General features: G+C 46.5%; 1 protein-coding gene across 2 annotated transcripts in view; it reads left to right on the top strand.

Annotated features, from left to right (window-relative positions):
* Positions 1–20,618, top strand: part of SLC24A3 (solute carrier family 24 member 3) — a 116,032-nt gene that overhangs the window by 53,527 nt on the left and 41,887 nt on the right. For both annotated transcript variants that reach the window (XM_068186299.1, XM_068186300.1), the window contains exons 3-6: positions 2,112–2,188; positions 9,872–9,946; positions 13,944–14,028; positions 15,850–15,953. In XM_068186299.1, the coding sequence (XP_068042400.1) occupies positions 2,112–2,188; positions 9,872–9,946; positions 13,944–14,028; positions 15,850–15,953 (341 nt within the window). The remainder of the gene's footprint in view (positions 1–2,111; positions 2,189–9,871; positions 9,947–13,943; positions 14,029–15,849; positions 15,954–20,618) is intronic.

Below are 20,618 nucleotides of genomic sequence, written 5' to 3' on the forward strand. Positions count from 1 at the left end.
TAGGGCAGCTGTTGTTGGAGTGGTGTTCCAGCAGCTCCCTTTATTTCTTCTTAGAAAGGAGCTCCTGTGTTTTGCAGAGCTCTCCTATTATCTGTACTCATCTGCACCTGATGCAGCTAATAAAAATGCAGCAGATTTCAAATTTACATACATTAGTTTATAATTGCATGTTTCCAAGTGTAACCCACTAAATGTGTTTGTGTTCAGACGATGTTGTGGAGGATGTGCTGATGGACATCTTGGATTTTCTCTGAAAAGCAGGTGCATTTCCTGCCAGTGTGGGGTGGGAACCTGAACCTGAGGGAGCACTGGGCATTTCTGCTGTGCGCAGGAAGGAGGGCCAGGATTCCCAGCTGCTGACACTAGAGACAGCTTATGCTATTTTTGTACTGTTTTTTCCCCATGTGCCTTTACCTTAGGTGCGCTTCAGGCTCCTTGAACCTCCCAGAGACTCTTGATAAAGGGATTGTATTTTTATCATCTGTCTGTAATGAATGTAAAATCTCAGAGGCAGCTGCAGGAGGAGGGGAAGCTCACACACGTGTATTAGCAAACCATTTTGCATATTGCTGCAGGCAGACCTCCCCATGTTTTCTTCGCTTGTGGAATGGGGAATCATCAGGCATGTTTCTTAAAGCTTTGAGGGAAACATTGGATTTTCACATAACGATGTTTTGCTGAGGAAAGATGAATCCTTTCCACCTGATTTACTTCCATTGTCTCTCAGTTTTCATAGTGTTTTGTGTCGCTTGTTGGGGTTTTCCTCATTCCTGTCCTTGTGCTGGTACCTCCCTGACTACTTCCTTAGGCTGCACACCTAAGGGTGTTCCTGTCAGCCTTTGGCAGCTCTGTGCCAAAGCAGATGTGCTGGGATGGGAGGTGAAGGCAGCCTGGCAGGACTAGTTCTGCCTCAGAAGGAAGTAGTCTCAGCTCCTGGAAATAGTCACAGCTCCTGGTGAGTGAGTTCTGACTGGTAATAAAAAGTCACAGGCATTGCTGGTTCTCTTAAAGGAGAAGGGTATTGCTGTGTTCCTCGGTTACGGATATTTTAAGGATGCTGTCTATACTGCTCCAGTAGCTCCTGCTAGTTTGTTAGGACTCCTTATAGAATTTACCAATCCATAGGAATACAATTAACAGTAATAACCTGAGCCTTTGGGTAAAAGACTGTATATAAAAAAGAGTGGTTTCCTCCTCTGATGCAGTGCTTGGTAGAGCTGTTGCTTGCACGAGGAACAAAATTAAAATGCAGCTGCCTTTTGCTCAGTTATTGCTTCAGAGGCAGCAAAACCAGGAGAGTGAGCCGGATTGTTTTTCCATTTAATCTTCTGTGCAATTGCTAATTAAGTCCCTATTGCTAGAGCTTTTTTAATGCTAAAGATGTGAAAGGCGGAAAAAGCCTGCTAAAGATGTGAAAGGCAGTTTGATTTTTTCCAGCTGCTGGCTGAATGTGAAGAACTGACCATTAGAAGAAAGCTGTTGTTTCAAAATCTGGAATTACTGAGAAGCACTTGAATGCTAGAGCATCATCTTCACACTGGCTTTTTGATTTATAACTCAAAACCATCTCTGCAGCCTAACTGGCAGGCTGTTCTTAAGAGCTTTATAATCCAATTAACATCCAGAGCAGTTATAAGGCATTTGAGCAAATGGAGGGAATTTGTCTTTCAGTGACTTGCACCAGTGCATTTGCAGCAAAGGCTGTGAAGTGTGTGATGTGCTCCTCTCGATGGTTCTATGGACTGTTGGGCAGTGGGAAGAGAGCTGCCAGCTCCTCCAGGAGATATTGCACCTGCTCTGGACAGCTCTGACTGCTTCCCTCAAGGAAGGAGCTATGCTGTGCTCTAGGGGGGTGTCTGTCCCCCCTTGGGCATGTGTGGGTCACAGGGTGGTGCTGGCCACAGAAGGAAATGGCACAGTACCCTTTTGGGGAATGTGGTGCCTGAGGACAAGGTAAGCTGAGCCACAGGGAGGTGAGGCAGAGCCTCTGGCAGGTGGCTGTAAGGCTGGGTTGGGCAGCCTCTCGCTGTGTTACTGAACAGCACGTGGGGTGGGTGTGAGGAGCTGATTAAACATCTGAGCTTTCTTTCTCCCCTCCCCACTTTTTGCAGCTCTCCATGAATTCCCCAATGACATCTTCACGAACGAGGACAGGAGACATGGAGCTGTCGTCCTGCACGTCCTCTGTGTAAGTGTTGTGACTTTCCTTTCTTCTCCTACTGGCATGGACAGGTCCTGGTGTGCTCAAGAGCTCTGATTGAAGTTATTTTATCTTCAGTGCATTTTCATCTCCTGTATGGACTGTAAAGTCGGGATGTGATCTTTTTTTTGTTCTTGGGATCTTCTGATAAAAAGGAGTGGAAGGTTGGTTTAAATCCACTTCCTGTTTTCATTTTTTCTGTAGACACCATTAGAATGTCAGGCCATAAGAAAGAGAAAGCTGTCTCTGAAAATGGGAGAGTTTGGCGTCTTTAAGATGAAACCTAAAAGTCAGAGAGCTAAAAGATACAAGAGTTCTGCTAGAAGTAACTCTGGAACACTCTGAAGGTTATGGGTGTGCTGGTTTAGGGCAAATTTGGGAGAAAACCTCCAAAAGGGGGCCCCCCAGAAAGCCAACCCACATGGCCCCTCCCCCTAACCGGTTCAGGAAAAAATTATTTGGAGAGAAGTGGGAAAAAACGCTGTTTATTTAAACAGTCAAAGCACTCCCCAGCACAAAAAATGAACAATACCAGATGACAAAACTCATTTGCTGCTCTGAAGAGATGACAAATTCAGAAAGTCTGTCCTATGGCTGGTCTCTCTGTTAGTCCCTCCTGCACTGGGAAAGGCTGCTGCCCAGAGCAGGTCACAAATTGAAAGCTCCCGCTGCTCCCTGGGTCCCAGTCCGGAGCAGGTTTGAATAGTTCCAAGGAAAGGGAAAGAAAACCAGTCCAGGGAAAACTTGCCTCAGCTAGCTAAACAAACTAAAAAGCAAAGGAGCACGCTGTGCTGCCCCATCCGTGCCCAGACAACACAGTGGAGTTCTGTGTTCCAGCAGAATGTGGAGGAGAGAGTGCAGGCTGATAACTCCATGCTGCTTCTTCTCCCTGCCTTCACTCTCTTGAAGGCACTGAATATAATATCCAGCATAAACAGAACACACAACTGGAGATACAAGCATCATAGCAGCACCCTAGGACAATGGAATAGAATAATTGATATAGAAATAGCCGTGGCATTACATGGATTGGAAAGTTTGCTTTATCAGCTCTATGATTTATGTTAGAGGCATTCTTAAGCAGCCAAGAAAATACCTACTTCTAATGAATGTTTAGAAGCTTTTAACAATTTTTAGTCAGCTTAAATGAGCAGTCGCCATTAGCTGTGAGAAGTGATTCATGATTTCTTTTTGAGTATAAAATAGATTGTATTGTGTATTTTAATGTGGGCCCTCTGTGTAAGGCTTTTATTTTGGCTAAATAGCTGCAGAAATTTGTTGAGTAACGTTGCTATTGACCGTGCCTGGCAAGTTCAAAAATCTCAAGTTTCCATGGGAACACTGAGCTTTGAAATGTTTTGGAAACTGAGCACTGGACCCGAGCTGGATTTTATATCACTGACAAGAATACTCCTAAAAATTCATATATTAATTCAGTTCTGAATTAGCTGAATGTGCCTTTAACATGTAGCAAAATTAAGGTACAGGACTGAACTGTCTAGTTCAGAATAAAAAGAAAAATCTGATTTTAATGAGAACTAGAAAAGCATCCACTGTCCCAGCAGAAATGTAATCAGTTTCTTCCCTGCTAGCAAACAGCAAGGCAGCTCCCTCGATCCATTGTTCCACGGGTGCTCCAGTGCTCTCTATAGCAGTTTTGTGGACTTAGGAAAATTTACTGACCACTCTTTGTCTTGTGGTCCCTGAGGTGCAGGACTTGGCTGGATTCAGCCTCTCTGGTACTGGGATAGCTGGAGACAACCCCTTGTCAAAGAAAAAATGATACTCAGAGAACTCTAACAGGAAACTGTCAGCATTTAGCAACCTGCCTCTAGTCTGAGTTGGAAGGGGTGCTCTGTGTACTGGGGTAATGAACCTTCAGTCCTGTTTTTTACCTCCCAGAAATACAAACGTATGATGAAATCAGAGCAGAAGCAGAAAAGCACTTTTCTGGGGGAAGGAGGATACAGACACAGAGGTTTTTTGCCTCCACTAAGGTTTCTTCGTGGGTTTGAGGAAACTGGACTGTAAAAGGGGCTCTATAATGGTAGGGAGAACAATGCAGTGATGATTAGAGATCATCACCATGCTTCTCATGTTAGTAACCTCCCCTTAAACAGTTTCTATTAATTTCAGTAAAAAATTCACCATGCTTCTCATGTTAGTAACCTCCCCTTATACAGTTTCTATTCATTTCAGTAAAAATGTTGTTCTCTGTCCTCTGCCCATTTGCCCATACTTTCACGTTTAATTCTGAAAGACATCAAGGCAAAGCTAGTTTACCAGAAGCCAGAGGAACAGGACAAAAGCTATCACTAGGACCTTGGGGAAGAGCAAGAGGCTTTCCAGGGCATCTTCTCCCCATTGTTTAATAAAAAGGGAAGAAAGACCCCACCAAATCTTCACAGTGGGGCTGTGTGAATTACTAAACATGATCTGATGCTTCACAAAGATGAAAGTTAATCCCTAAACACTTGAAAAATCTAGGAATAACTAGACAGGTCAGCAATAGTTTTAAGTCTGAACTGAAAATACTTCGGTTTGAAGGTGAAGTGGGTCGTTGAAGGCATATTAAGGTTGGAGTCATGGTGTTTAATTTCTCCTGGATACTTTTTCAGAGCTCAGCAGCTGACTGCTTCACTGCCATTCATTATTTCCACGTCCCCTCTGAGAAGAGGCTGAGCTGCTGAGTAACTCCCCACTAAGTCACTGGTTTGGGATATTCAGTTTGTAGGGGCCAGGATCTGGATTTTAAGTCTGGTGCTGTTCCTGCAGCCTGGGAGCTCCCCAGCACCCAAGGGCTTCTTTTTGCAATCTTAACATTATTGTTTGTAGAATCATAGGGTTGGATTGGAAGGAGCCTTACACATTATCCAGTTTCAACTCCCCGGCTATGGGGAGTTGAACCTTGGAGTAACCTTCCACTATCCCAGGTTACTCCAAGCTTCGTCCAGCCTGGCCTTGGACACTTCCAGGCACCCAGGGGCAGCCACAGCTTCTCTGGGCAACCTGTGCCAGGGCCTCAGCACCCTCACAGGGCAGAATTTCTTCCTAATACCCAATCTACTCTGCCCTCTGTCAGCATGAAGCCATTCCTCCTTGTCCTGTCACTCCAAGCCCTTGTCAAAGTCCCTCTCCAGCTCTCCTGCAGTCCCTTTGGGTACTGGAAAGGCTGTGTAGTTGCTCCCTTAGCCTTTTCCTAGTTTTCATTTTGTTCCAGCTGACATCCCCGTGCGGATCTTCAGCCCTGCCATGCTCAAGGGCACTGGCACCAGTTACCCCCTCGAGACAGGAGGGAAATGGCTTTGCTGAGAAATTCCCGAGGTTTTGGCTGGCAGTGAGAATGGGGGGTTTGAGTCTGTGCATTACCCGGTGTTTTTGACAGCACAGTGTTGCTTCCTCTTTTCCCAGCCTCCTCCAGCAGATCTGGAGTGCAATGCCAGGATATGTTGGGTGGCCAGCATGAGGAGCCTGTGCATGGTCAGAGCTGAGCCTGTCCCTGGGCAGAGCTGGGCCCTCCACACTGAGCAGAGTGGAGGAGCAGTGTTTGTGCTCAGCCATCCCTTCTACTCCTGGCTTGCCACTGCTTCCCGTAGCCATGGGAATGGGAGCTCTAACAGGCACCTGCCTCCTTCCTGCGAGGCCCTCGGGAAATGTCGGTCACCCTGGACGGGTCCTGTCTCTGTCTATTTCTGCATTGGATCAGTACCCAGGCACATCTCGTTTCTGCAGCACAGGGCTGTCTCCTTAGGGGATTGATTTCTCCGGTGCCCTGGCCATCTGTGGGAGCACCGCTGGGCACATCATGGTACACAAGCTGCTGGCTGGAGTCAACCCGGGATCTGTGGCTTCCTGCTTTGGTTGGGGTTTTTTGATTTCCCTCCAACAATAGAGTTTTAGGTGGGTTTGTAATGCAGTCAGAGCTGAGAAAAGCCCTGTGCTTGGTTAACGTGGTTTCAGGGGTAGCCCCTTGCTAGTCCTGTCCCCCGGGGCAGGGGTCTGTGGGGCAGCAGCAGGCCCCCCTGCTGTTACTGCCACCAACAACCTCAGCCTTTCACAGCCCCCTGGGAAGAAGGCAGGGCTGTAGGGATTGTTGTTTCTATGGCATTATCCTCTCTTGTGAAAAGCTTCTTTCGCTCAGTGAAGCAAGTTTGAGTTCGAGTGTGAAGACTGTCATGGGAAGCTCAAAAGACTGCTGGACAAGATGAAAAATGACCATTTCTGTTCTGTGCAGTGGAACAGGTATTTTGAGTAAGAAACTTAATCACCTTTGATGCAGAAAATGCATCTTTGTTAGAATCATAATTTTAAAATCAGTCCTAATGTGGTACTTAATCTGGCATTTATAATCCTTTTATGCAGGGCCATCGCATTTTCCCAATTTTTTAATGTCCTTTGCGGGAGGAGGAGTGAGTGTGTTTTTCAAAGTGTGCTGCCTGGTTAAAGACTCCCATATCATCACTTAGAGCTTAAAACAACTGAATGAAGCTGGGGCTGAGCCTTATTTATGTGTCGAGTCCTCCACATTGTACTCTGTTGCCATTGCACAGGCCATATTCCATGTCCCCCAACCACTTCCTTAATTCCCAGTAGCAGTTTCAGGTGGAACAGCCTTCAGTCCATGCTACCCTGCTTCTTTCCAGAGCTGCTGCTCCCATGGTGCCTGTGAAGACAGGGTGCCATGTACTGAAGGAAAAATCCATGTGACTCCATGGTGAAATGATGGAAGATGATACCACCTCATCATGCTGAGTGTCAGCTGTGCTGTTGGCCCTCTCCTCATGGGATATGCCATGCAGACTGGCCTCCCTGATGCTCCTGCCTTCCTCCCTCTTGCATAAAAAAGACCCCTCCTGCTTGTGTTCCCGCTGGCCCAAACTCTAAACATTGCTTTGTTTTGGTTGTTTAGAAAGCAAACAAACAAGCCCCATCAAAAAGCCCGAAGAACTTCCAAGGAAGTAACAGTTACTATCCTCATGTGTTTACTGACAGTGATTTAGTCTGTGAACAAGGCTGGAGTTTAGCCAGATGCTCCTTTGATTCTGACGCTTTACACTTTATTGCACCCAAGCCACTTGAATGAACTTAGGGAAGATTCACAGGCAAAACCAGATTCGTGACAGCAATGAGGTCATTAAAGTAAATGCTGGAGTGTACAGGTCACATGGGCTTAGCCTGGTCAGTGCTGCCAGCCCGGTGCCAGCGCTCATCCTGAGGTTTGGCTTCGTGCTTCCAGCTCCTGCAGCAGGGGACCAGTCCCCACTCCTGGGGGGGATGAGCAAGAGCCTGGGGGGGCAGTTCCTTCACATTTACTTTCCTTACTCATTTCAGTGCCTTTTTGCCTTTCGTTTTGTACCTGATCCTACTAATGAGAAAGCATGGGTGGACAAAAGAAAATTCCCTTGTCACCCTTGGAGGTTGTTGTTGTGCCCTCTAAAATCCTGAACACCATGAGATTCCACTTTAATGCTGGGATGTGGAGTTGCTTTGTCAGTCTTGCATGCACTGGAAGCGACACAAGCCCTCCCTTGGGGTCATTTGAATGTGCATATAAAAATCCAGAGAAGGAATTGTCTAAACTGAAAAAATGGTGGGTGCCTTGCCCCTGGTGCCTCTGGTGAGCCCTGTGGAGCTTGGCATCATCTGTGAACACCTGTGGTGCAGGGCAGTGCGTGTGTGCTACATGTGGAGGCATCTGGGGTGCGCTGCCTGGGCTCTGGGGCACGGGCTGTTGTGGTGGCTGCCTCCCCTTGGCTCCCATTCCCTTGCCTGCCTCTTGGAGGTGCAGGAAGTCCAGCAGCCATGCAGAGCTCCATGGGCATGGATCGTGTCAAATGGACAGGACATGTTCACTTTACAGGAATGGTGCTGATGGACAGATTAGCTTTCTTGAGAGGCATTACTGTGTTTGGACAGAACAGCGAGGGCATGACTCACTGCAGACTAATATGATTAGCAGATCAAAAATCTAGGCTGAAGTTAGGCACCCACTATCTGTTGTATTTCAAAGGAATTTGGCCACATTGCTCTCTGGAGCCCATTCTGATCCTTGTTCCTATCTTCCTTTTATCTCTGTTCATACAGTTGGTATTGTGTCAGCAGCTGGTGCTCCCTTTGCAAGATCAGGTTCTTTGCTGCACCCAACAGAGTTGGAGACCTGGAATTTTGCTTACTCTTTGTGGTCCTCGGGCTGTTTTGCAGCGTAAGATTTTCAAAAGGCCTAAGTTACACTTACTCATGTTTATGATGAGGGACAAAGAAGCACAGAAACTATCCGAGTGACATTCTAGCACCTACTGTGTCAAGATTGTGTCAAAATCATTTGTTATGATGAAATTCCCATCTCTAATCATGAAAAAAATACACCTGAATTATTTTTGAGCTTCAAAAGTTTTCATGGATGAGATGTACAGTAATTACTGGCTTTTTTGCAGCAAAGTTATAATTCTGGCAAATTAGAATCTGTGGTTTTGGTGGGGCTGGGGATTTAAACCTGTTCCTGGAAAATCAAAACAAGAACAGAAAAACCTGGAGGCCATTTTTATTGCTGCTTTCTCTCCAGAAAAGAATACTCTGGTTTCTTCACATTGCCTGAGCTTCTGCAGGAGTTCAACAACAAGCAAAGCCAGGGGATCTCTTGGTGATGTGCTTGGAACTCTTGTTCCCTAGGATTAACACACTGTTTTTCTACAAATATTGACCACTTCTCTCAGCTGTAGTTAGTCACTGGAGCTGCACTGCTTCTAGAAGTAACTCTGTGCTGGTGCTTGGTAGGTGTCACCAAAAAGGTGGAGCTGTCTTTGAACCTTGCAGCAAGTCTTGGATATGTCCATGCCAGAAAACCAGAGTGGGCTGGGAGGCAGACTCATTCTGGCTGTGGGGGTACACTTTGCTGGTGCCTGCCATGCTTTTCCCCTGTTTTTCTCCTATGCCAATGGGCATTTTCCCATCCAGTGGCAGTCTTTGTGTCAAGGTGAGGAGTGAGCTCCTTCCCTGTGGGCAGGATGGGCCAGGGTGCCCTCCAGGGCATTGCTGTGTGGATGTGAGCCACACTGTGCTGTTTGCCTCTTGGGGCAGAGATCAGGCCCCAGCACATTCTGTTTAACAGTACAGAAACCCAGATTAAATGCTTCTTGCATGAAATTGAAGAACTGATTGGCTCAGTGTCATTTAGAGCCCCGTATTCCCCCTTGGTTTTGTTTGTTCCTATGTGAAGTTCAGCAAGATTTACCACTGGGACCCAGGTGACATGGCAGGGCACTTCAGTCCAGAAAAACAAGCTCCTTTTCCTTTTTTCAGAACACTAGATTTCAAAAATTACTCCTCCAGGGTTTAGATTTTCACAGAACACAGTGATAAAAAAACCTTGCACTGCCCAATGGGGAAAAAAGGAAGGCAAAAATACTTCAGTGTGGCTTAGCAATGTCCAGAGAATAAAAAGAAAAAAAAGAAGATAAAATGTTGGCAGGTTTTGATAGTTTATAAGAACTTTTGGATAAATACTCCACAATCTTTTAATTAAATCCCAGACAGCTCTATGAATTCTGCTTGCAAGAGCATTTTATTTTCTTGAAAAGTCTGTACCAGATCAAAGCTGAGATGTGTTGGGATGCTGCCGTTCAGTTCTGTGTGACAGTCTCTAGACTCAGCCTTTTCTCTTCTCCATTGCAGGCTGTATACATGTTCTACGCGTTGGCAATTGTCTGCGATGACTTCTTTGTCCCTTCGCTGGAAAAGATCTGTGAAGTAAGTGTCAGATATTCCTTCCTCTTGTGCTGCTTTCACAGCAGTTCTGGAGTGCCTTGGGGTGTGGTGTGGTGTATTTATTGTTGTCCTGCAGTGTTGCCTGTGCTGCTTGTCTTGTTGCTCACATGAAGTGTGAGCATTGACTCAGCTCTTTCTTCCTCGAAGACATGCTCCAGGCATTCACACTATGGTGGTTGCTGTTGCCTCTTGTTTGTGTGTCTTTGCAGATGTCTCTGCAGAAACACCAGGCCCTAGCCTTAGGTGACACAAATTAAAACCTCTGGTAATTTACCCCAGTAGAAACCATGGATCTTGTACCCTGCCCTCACAGTCATGACTGTCAGACCTTGTATTGTGTGGGTGTAAGTTGTAAAGCAGTACGGACAACTAGGTCAGCTGTAAAGAAGCTTGTGAATGCTTCCAGCAATTACAATGGACTCTATTTCTCTTTGGTACAGTCAGGATGCCTAAATTTTAGAAGACAAGGAGTACATTTTCGCCTAAGTCAGCTCAGACAGCCACAGAGCGAACACAGACCATGTGCCCAAAATTACTGCAAGCCGTATCTGCTTTCAGTTCCACGCGGTGAAATCTTTGTGTGTGGAGAATATGGTTGGTCTTGGCAGTGAGAGGTCTGTGTCATTTGTAGAAGACACCTGTCCATGTGTTTGGGAACAAGTGTCACCCGTCAGGGCATGGGCTGTGCTGGCCCTGGGAGAGGTGTGGAAGCTGACAGGACGAGTCATTTGTGCTGACAGCACTGATGTAAGCTGTCTCTAAACTAACCTGATATTTGAAGTTCAGCACCCTGCTGTGTGGGCCTTTTTTGCATCAAGGAGAAAAGCCCCCAGGAAATTCCACTTTTTGGTGCTTAAGTATAGAGGTAACTGAAAGGTATCAACATAAGGCAGGAGCTTCTGTCCTGCAAAGTTGCTGCACCCTCTAGGGCTGAATCTGGGGAACCTCATTGCAAGGTTCAGGAGAGGGAACATTGGTGTGGACATGGGGATAGGAGATGCTGGGGAATGTAGACATGCTGAGTTCTTTGATCTCCTCTCTCCCAGGCAAGTGAACCTTGCTGGGAAATGTGGCTCTAGAAGCTAGTTCAAGTGTCTGTGGATGAACAAAACCTGAGCTGTGTGAGCAGTGTCCAGGACAGGCTTGTATTTTAGGGTGCTGTCAATATGCCCAAGGGCAAGCTAGCCATCCAGAGGGACACGGGGAGACACGAGATGGAGAGAGATTGTTATTTCTCTTGTCTGCGCCCTCGTTAATTACCGCCCGTGAGTAATTGAGCCCCACTCATGGCCCAGAGGCCTGACCTGGGTCTGTGGAGCACTGGCTCCTGTTGCAGTTCTGCCAGGGGCTCTGACTGGCCATGGACAAGCTCCATCGCTTCCCTGTGCCTCTGTTTCCTGCACTGCTCAGTAGAAAAGTTGATCCTTTACTGTATTTACATATGACAGTAGGAAACACTGTGTGTGGTGTTACCAGTTTGTGTCTTCACTGGGGGTAAACTTCATTGTCACAAGCGAGGGGCTCTTTTATGGTCACTAACTCCCTGCACATGCAGGATCTGTGTCTCCACCTTCTCCAGAAGTTGGTCTAACAAGTGCCAGCCCTACAATGCCATTTGTTCTTCTGACAAATTCTCAGATATGCTTGGATTTGTGCAGACATCTGATGTCTAAAAAGCAAACATCCTCTCTGTGTAATTTACTGCACTGTTTGCACGCCCTGTGCCTAGAAGGCAGTTTTCTCTTGTTTAGATCTTTGCCATTTTGGTTATTTGTTGTCTTCTCAATGGTACACAGCAATTCCTCATGTGCCATAGTGGTTCTGAATCATTCTGTTATCCAGCACCACCAATAAGATGACAATAACAATTTTTACTCAACTGTGTGTAACAGAGAAAGCTTAGCAACTGAGCACCAGATCTGGAGTACTTGTATTGAGAAGTTGCTGTCCAGGAGAAAGGTGCTGTGGCATTGGGGATTATCAACATGGGTTACATAAATGGATCAGACTTTTACTGTTCTATTGCTCCTGCTTGATTCTCTCCCAGAAATGTCTTTTCTCACCCCATAGGTGATGTTTGGAGACATTCAAATAGTCTTATATATTTTATGCACTGAGAATTCAGGCCTCCTGCCTGAAGGCTTTTTTGGCCTTGAATATCTGCCAGTAGTTGTTCTACATCTTCTCACAGTTTAAATGCTCTAATTCTAAAACAAATGTCCTTTTTCTGGCTTAGCTTCATCTAGTTTGGGAAGCAGTTTTTGAGTTGAACCAACAAGCCATTTGTGCTCCCAAACGTGTGTTGACATGGGAATGTGCTCCAGAACACTCGCTATGGCAGACATTCACTTTCTGTGTCAGTTCAGACTTACTTACAAAATACCCCTGATTTTGTTTTTGAAAGCAGTTTCTGCTTACACTTTGCCTGGCTGCCCCACTCCTGATAGTTTACACTATATCAGTGGCAAACATTTGTCTGCAAATACATTTTTGCTGTCTATACAGAGTGCTGTTTTCTGCTCTGTCGTATCAGCTTAATCATCATGTGCATTTCAGTGAATTCTCTAGAAACTGTCCTCAGGGGCATGCACTGTAGCTTTGAATTAAACCACCCCCCCCAGAAGTCAGCACAGCTGGTTTCCTTGGCTGGTGGCTTTGCTTTCAAGAGGCACCGTGAGTTCCAGCAGCTGTTGTAGGATGGATGTCTCCATAGTTTCAGAGAGCATCCTGCAGAAGAACCTGGCCTTTGGGGATCTGCTTCTGGTCCTGTGAATTTCTTTCGTGATAGTTTTAATCCTGTTTAAAATAGTTTTCCATAGAGCTGTATTTTATCCGGTTCCACAAGCTTTATAGCACTCCAGCAATGCTGTGGTCTTCTGCTTCAAAGGCACTCCTGGTGAGGGCACATCCTGTCCTTTTCCCTTGTCCCCATAACTTACGTACAAAGGGTTGTTACCTCTGTATGGGCAGTGGATAGAGTTACCCTCCCTTAGGGGCAAGGAATACCCTTTGTGGAATCTTCAGAAAAGGCTGCTTATGAGGATTTCTGCTCTCTTGTCTCTGTGCAAAGGTACTTGGGCAAGGATGAAACAGCAGAGGAGCTCTGAAGTGCTGCAGGGGAATGGGGACAGAGGGAGGTTTCCTGTGTCCTGCCAGGCTGGGGAGCTGCCTCAAAAGCCAGCTCTGCCAGGAACACTTCCCACCATCCTGAGCTGCCTTCCCCATGCTCCTGGCTGCCTTTCCTGTGCTCCCACAGTGGCAGCTCTTGCCGTGGTGTAGTAACAGCTCGGCGGCTGTATGGCAGGAGCTGGTTATTGCTTCTCTTCAACAGGGGAAGGTGCCTTGTGGCATCTGCTGAGCAGATGCAGATGGGTGCTGGGTCCATGGGAACTGGTGCAGATGGAACATTGGGAGTGCAGACAACATAGAGGGTGTAATTAACCAAGGAAGTCTTTGGAAGCAGCATATGCTGATGAAGTTTTCATAGAACAGTGGGTCCTTTCCCTTCCAGAAGCCCCTGGACAGTCCCTGGATACTGCTGAGGGACAGGTAAGTAATGTAGTCCAGGAGAAAAAGGGTAAGGAGAGGGTAAAGCAAGGCATAACCTGTACCAGAGAAGGTGGCTGGAGGTGAATGAAGCCTGAGCCCTAGCCCTGCCCTTTACAGGCGAAAGTGGCAAAGATAAGGTGTGTGTGGCTGGGGTTGTGGACCAGACAGACCCATGAGTGGTGAGGCTGCCTTCCCTGTTGGCTGGAGTGGTGATCTTTCCCTCCTCTCTAAAAGTATCACTAGCATAACCTGCCCTCTCTGCCAGGTGATGCTCACTTCAGTAGCCAGTGCCTGTGGTGGCTTTTCCCCTATACTTAACCTTTGTTTACACAAAAGTTTACAGGTACCCGCTCTCGGCAGGCAGTTTAACGTTGGGAGTGGAATTCCTTCAGCTCCTCAGTGTGGTAATCATGACTGTGTTTCTCTGCAGCGCTTGCATCTCAGCGAAGATGTGGCTGGGGCAACTTTCATGGCAGCAGGAAGCTCTGCTCCTGAGCTGTTCACATCTGTCATAGGTAAGGAGCCTGCTGCTGCTTCCCAAAACCTGCACATTTCCCTGGCTGTTTTCAGAGCTGAAATGGGATTGCTGTGTGCCTGCAAGGTTTGTTGTATTCCCTCCTGGGCACACATGGCACTGATGGTGGGGAGTCCTCGCCAGGTGAAGTGACTCTGGGAGTACCGTTACCTCACAGCAGGGCCTGGATGTGACCCTGCCAAGCCAGGACCAGTGGGCACTTTACCGTGGCTGCCCATTAGCCAGGCTTCACCTATGGCATTATCCTCTCCTGTCCACTTTCCTGCCCCATCTGCCACGCCAGCTCCAGGGCACATTGGGAAAGGATTTCCCCCAGATTTCCCTCTTTGATACCCTGGCACACTTTTCATGTCCTCAGCGCCAGGCTCTCTGCCATCACCTCCCCTCTGGTTAGTCTTCCAACACCGCTTTTCCCTGGAAAAGCCAGAGTGGGGAGAAGAAGAGGATTTGAAATGCTTTCTTACTGCAACAGGTTGGTCAGAGCATCACATTTCCAAAGCAGCTCTCTGCTTATGGGAAGTGTGATGAAGGGATTCAGCCATCCTTAAGTGTGCATAACCCAGGAAACTCTCGATGCCCTCACAGCAGTGGGGGAGGGGGACGGCAGGCAGTGTTACAGAGAGATGTTCTACCTAACCACCTTACGAGGGTGAAGTGTTCCTGCAGTCTGACTCACACACATCTCTGTTGGCGGGGGATCGTCAGGGCAGCAGCTGGGAGGGTACAGAGGGCTCTCCATCCCTGAACAGAATTAGTTCTCAGCTCAGATACTTTCTCTAGGAGACACTTGTTTTTCAGTCACAGCTACCAGATGCAGAGCAGGAGTTAATTCACGCAAAGCTGTGTGCTCTGCAGAGGTCTGATTACACAAGCAAAGCCTTATCATTTGGGAACGTAAATTGGACCAAGTTGGAATTGTCCTTCGGTTAAGGGTAGTGCAGTACCAGGGTTAAAATAAAACCAGATTCCTCCAGGTGACTTAGAGAAGCCCTGATGGTCATCAGGATCATTTTCCTGCTGTGGTGTAACCCACCAGGTGCCGTGTGTCACTTGGCAGGTGAGTGCTTCTGTGTTTCTGAGAAAGGATGAAGTTGGAAAAAATGGGTAAACTGCACTGGCAAGTTTACCTATGGCCAGATAAATATCGTTGGAACCTTAAAACCAAGTGGTGAATTTAAACAGACTGACAGCTAGCAGGAGATGGAGTGTTATTTTTAGGCTGACTTTCTAAGGAAAGGATTTTATGCAGCACCGTGATGCATGTGTCTGTTCATGTCCCTCACCATTAACCTCATTGGCCAATTTTAACCAAATTTGACAGAAGAGCTCTGAAAAAACCTTGTAGCATAGCCCCATAACTCATCCTGAGAGGTATCACTTGGCTTGTGAGTAGGTGTGGCCAGACAGCTCTGAATCATCTCCAGCTTCTACTGAAGCTTCATCCCTACTGAAGCCAGTTGGGATGGATATATGGGAAGGAGCAGAGTACTGCTCAGGGAATATCTTATGGGAGACAGTTTCCTGTGGATTTGTGTCCCACCAGCTGCTACCATGAGCTTGCAGTGTTTTGTGGTGTGTATTGCCATAATGTTGGGTCACAATACCAGGGCAGTAACTTGGATGTGCCTGAGGTGCTTGGTTTCCATCACACAATCCATTCAGGTCCCCTCAGAAAACAGCTCTCTGCAGTTTGCCTAGTACCTGCCTTTAGATTCATTAGTAGGGTGTGAGGTCTGCAATTTTATGTGAAAAAATTCAGCTCTTTCCCATTTACACAGCTTCTATTGAACTTGTTTTTCAGGTGTTTTTATCACAAAAGGAGACGTAGGCGTTGGAACCATCGTGGGCTCGGCTGTATTCAACATCCTCTGTATTATTGGGGTGTGTGGGCTTTTTGCAGGACAGGTAAGAGCATTTAATGATTCCTTATAGTTCCTGCTTCACCCTGTGCCTTGGCTATACCGCAAAATCAGTTGTCAGGTTCACCACCTTGCCACAAATTTCTCTGGCTTTGCTGTTTTTAGTAGGGTCCTGTGCTGTTCCTCCCGCGTTTTGGAAAACAGAGCAGCAATGGTCAGCTCAGGCATTTTGAGCTGCCCTAAGTGTGTGGGTGGGCAGAGGAATAAATGTTGGTTGTTTGCTCCTCGTGTAGTTTGTGACTGTTCTCCAGCATGTCAAACCAGTCGTGACAACACAAGCTATTCATCGGAAATTAAAGCAATTAAGCTGTGAGATCTGAGCTGCTGTCTGAATTGCAGACATGATTGACTGTTTAATTAAATACCTGAATCTGCATTTACCTTCGCACTTGCCAACATGCCAAGTATTTTTACAATCTCATAAATGTTCTTTGGCATGTTACTGTGCAGACTTATTTGTAAAGAGGAGAAGCAGGGTCATGTTACCAGCACAGGGCAATGGAAGAAGAACTGAGGAGAAGAGACCTTGGTCAGTCTGGGAAAGCATGCAGAGAGATGGGTTTTTCCGTATGATCCAGTTTTGTTTTCATTAAGCAGTGAACTTCTGCAGGCTGAAGGTGAACATTTGCGGTGTGAGAAGGCCTCGGGATAAGGTCACAGCAGTACTTTTTAACCACAGGTGTCCTGATTTGCATGCAACATGCAGCTGGCAGCTAGGGATGCTCAATGTGTCAGTGGTTCTGCATAACTCTTACTGTGAAAACCCAGTTAATTGAGGTAAATTTTTAACGACCAAAGCCTTCCCAGGGCATGAGGCTCTGTTCCCCAGAGGTGGTATTCTGTCATCAATAGGACTTCCTCCTTCCTGCTGCTTTTTTTCATGCAAATGAAAGTGATTAACTGTCTAGCAGTTAATGATGGCAGAACAGCCAATTCTGATTTTTACTCTCCACAGTATTGATTGCATGCCTCAAACCTGCTAAAAAATGGCTACAAACCACAGCTTTGGAAAAGGCCTGCTAGAGTTTGGGCCTTGACAGAGAATGTCATTCTTCTCGAGAGGCCTTTTACAGGTGGGAGATTGTTGTTTCAAAAGGATAAATTACAGCCAAAATGCTCTTGTAAAACATCTTCAGCCTTTCAGCCGTGGTAACTTTCAGAAGTTCAAGTCATCCTAAGCATAGTCTGTGAGTTTCTTTCAAGCCAAGCGTTGAGATTTTGACTGCTTTGCCCCATCTTTGTTTTCCTTGAGACTCTGCTGATGATTTGTGTGTGGTTTTGTCAAGTCACATAACCTCTATTTGCTGCAGTCTAACCCTCAGAGGGTGGGTGAGCACTGGAATGATTGACATCACCATGTGGAACTGTGATTTTAGTGAGCAAATAAGAAATTTTAGTGGCAATAATTGCAATGTTTTAGATAAAATTCTGGATCAATTTATACTTTTCATTGTTTCCCACCCCCAGCCTTTCACCAAAAAGTCATTCCCTCTTCATGGTGTGGTTCATCATTTGTTTGTGTTAGTATGAGTAGGAATTTGGTTTTATTGTCAACAGTGTCTCTACAGAGGCACTAACATAGGTGGTAAATTTGGTTGTTGGTGAGATTTCTGTTCTCTTGGGAACCTGGATCTCAGTAGTGAGTTGCCAGGTGAGCCTGGGGGCTCGTTATTGGTCAAAGCTACTTGCTGTGCTCCAGGATTTATTCTTTGAGCTCAGACCTGTGGACTGAGCAACTGGAGCCCTCAGATTTTCAGATGTATTGCCCATGGGCTGGGAATCCCAGAGGTCAGACCTGCAGGGCAGGGGTCTTCTGCTGCGTTTCCAAAAGCCTTCTTTTTTTTTTTTTTTTTTTTTTTTTTTTTTCTTTTTTTTTTTTTTTTTTTTTTTTCTTTTTTTTTCTTTTCTTTTTTTGACTGGTAAACAGTTGAATTGTAAAATACTGTCCAGCCCTCTCCAGGATATGTTTTATGGTTTTTTTAAAATTAGGTTGTAGTTTGTATGTGCTGTGTTGGATGTATTCTTCTTTGGCCTAAGAAAAGACTGGTTTTGGTTATGTGCACTATGTTTAGAAAAATAAACAAATGCACAGCCCCAAAAAGCTGGGATGCATTTGCTTGAGCACCAGCCCTAATTGTGTATTCTTCCAAGCCTTTACTGGCTGTATGTGCACACTTTTCAGGATAAGCATCCCACTGCTGGAACAGGAGAAGGGAAGCATGCCCACGCCTCTGTGTGACACTGCACACCTAAAAAAGGCATAGAACAAGCATTGTGAAGGTTGAAAGTCAAACACTGAAAAGTTAGAACGTAGCAGTGTGAGGGTTCCCTGTGCACCCTTAATTTCCCCCCCAGTGAGCATGCATTATTATCCAGGCTTTAATTACGAGGTCTCTTGCCGCGTTCTCCATGGGCTCCCTGCCTCCCTCTGCACAAAGAATGGACTTTGCTCACTTGGTGAGCAGATATTCAGGATTTTGTTTTCTCTTATTGTTCACTCTGTGCCCTTCTGCCTTATTTACCAGGCTCTATTCAAGCCCTGTTCCAGTGGCAGAATTATTAATTTCCTCTTGAACTTCTGTCGATCTCAGCGCTATTGTATCTGAGCAGTTGATGAGCAGTTAATTAATCTTCCCCAAACCTCTGTGAGATGAAGGGATGCTTTAAAGATGGGGAAACAAAGCACAGAGAGATTAAATAAAAAAGAATAACTTGTCTTTTTAGGGGCCAATTAGAGCTGGCACAAGCCTGCTCTTTCCCCTGGTGCATAGCATTCTGTGGTTTGCTCGTGGGTCCTGGCTCCAGGTGCTGCTCCTGCTGCTCCGCAGGGCTTTCCTTGCTGGAAAGCCTTGGTTTGAGTGGCCATGTCAGTCTCCACACAGCCCAGCTCTCCTTGGGAGCATTCAGCTCCTTGAGCCATATGAGCCTCTCTTCTTCTCACTTCGGCTTCCTTCCACAGGGCACCACACAGAATGCCTCTGTCCTGAGCCCTGCCCTCATCCCTAGGGCTGTTCTTGTCTGGAACTAAGCAAGTGACTTAACTACATCTACTGACATTTAGTGGTTGCTCTTGCCAGTGTGATGGTGTTCCTTCTCGTCACTCCCCCTCCAGCTCTTGAGGCCTGAGAGAAAAGCTTTCACCAGATTCCTCCCTTGAGTCATGCATCCACCCATAGCTGCTTTCTGAGCATCCAGCTTTCTTCCAGTGGTTTTGATCCCTTCTGCTCTCCCCACTCCTCTGCTCTTTGTCTCCTTGGCCTGACTTCTCCTGGCTAATGTTAGCCATGCCACGGAGGCACCTCTTGAGATACAGGAGTCTGCTCTGCAGCCAGGGAAATTGTATTTTGCACTGTTTTCATCTCCTCCAGAGATTTTGGATTGGAGGAATTAAAAAAGCGGCAGTGGATGCAGGCTGCCCATGTGTTTGACAGCCAGACAAGAACCATCCCCTAAAGGCTGGATTTTCTAAACTAGCATCCACACTCTGAAAATCAGAGCTTTCATATATAGCTTAAACTGGGCCTCTGCAGAAGCGGAAGAACTTCACATCTGGTCTGTGTTGAGGTGTTTGACCAAGGCATGTTTGGAGAGAGAGCTCAAGTTTTCCCTGAGGATAGTGAATGCTGCCCATGTGGCTGTGGCAGTGAGTCTTAGAAGCTCCTCCTGCTTTCTTCTTGCAGCCTGTTGAAATATTCTGCATAGTACTCATACCCAGAGGAGGATTCCTCTTATTTCATCCAGGCAGTAGATGCAACTTCTAAGCTGTAGATGGTTTCAGTGTATGGAAATATGTTAGGAGCTCTTCTCATTCCCCACTTGCCTGTGCAATGCAGGTTGGGCGTGTCTGCAGCTGTTTCCTCCTATGTCCCTACACTTTGGACGCTAGCATGTCTCCTTTGCAGGTAGGCAACTGCTAAGGCACATAACCCAACTGTTGTTTTTCAGCTGCTGTGTCTGCTTTGCTTCCTTCTGGCAAAGGGGGAACGAGGAGGTAAGGGAACACTGAGGGAAAATGAAATGGCAACAGATGCAGCCCTTCAGACCGTAGTCCAGCAACATTCACAGGGAGACAGGCTGGATAGCAGCGAGGAGGCCGCTGTCTGCATTGTGATGGATTGCATCAGGCTTTTTCCATGTTTGCAAGCCAGCTGTGTATGGGGAGCTTGACCTTAGCCTGGGGTCCCCTCCAGGCCTTGGTCGTGCTGTCCTGTCTTCTCTCACGCTCATGTTTGTGCTTTTCAAGCTCTCCCCTCCTTCCCCTGCCCTCTCACTGTCCTTAGCGGCAAGGACGCGGCATTCTTGGAAGCAGTCCTTGCTTAATTCAGCTCTCATTCAGGCCAGCACAAGCAGAGTTTGTTCGGTTTTGGACATTCCCCCATCCAGATTCATCTTGTTTTCACAGCTCTGCTGCTCTCTCCTCACCATCCTGTCCTCCTAGCACTGACCCACAGCGTTTTGCAGTGTTGCAGAGGAGGCTGAGAAGTGCTTATGTGAGAGCAGTAGAACCATGAGTTGCAAGTCACTCTAGCATTACCATGTAATTTTGAAAGTGCATGGCTTGATTTGTTAATTAGTATTTAACTACTCTGTTTTTTGGTTGAGTCCAAGTTTCTCTATTTTACCTTTCCCAGAAATAGTCAGGCTTCTTTGG

Source organism: Anomalospiza imberbis, chromosome 3 (genome assembly GCF_031753505.1).
Source record: "Anomalospiza imberbis isolate Cuckoo-Finch-1a 21T00152 chromosome 3, ASM3175350v1, whole genome shotgun sequence".
Lineage (NCBI taxonomy): Eukaryota > Metazoa > Chordata > Aves > Passeriformes > Viduidae > Anomalospiza > Anomalospiza imberbis.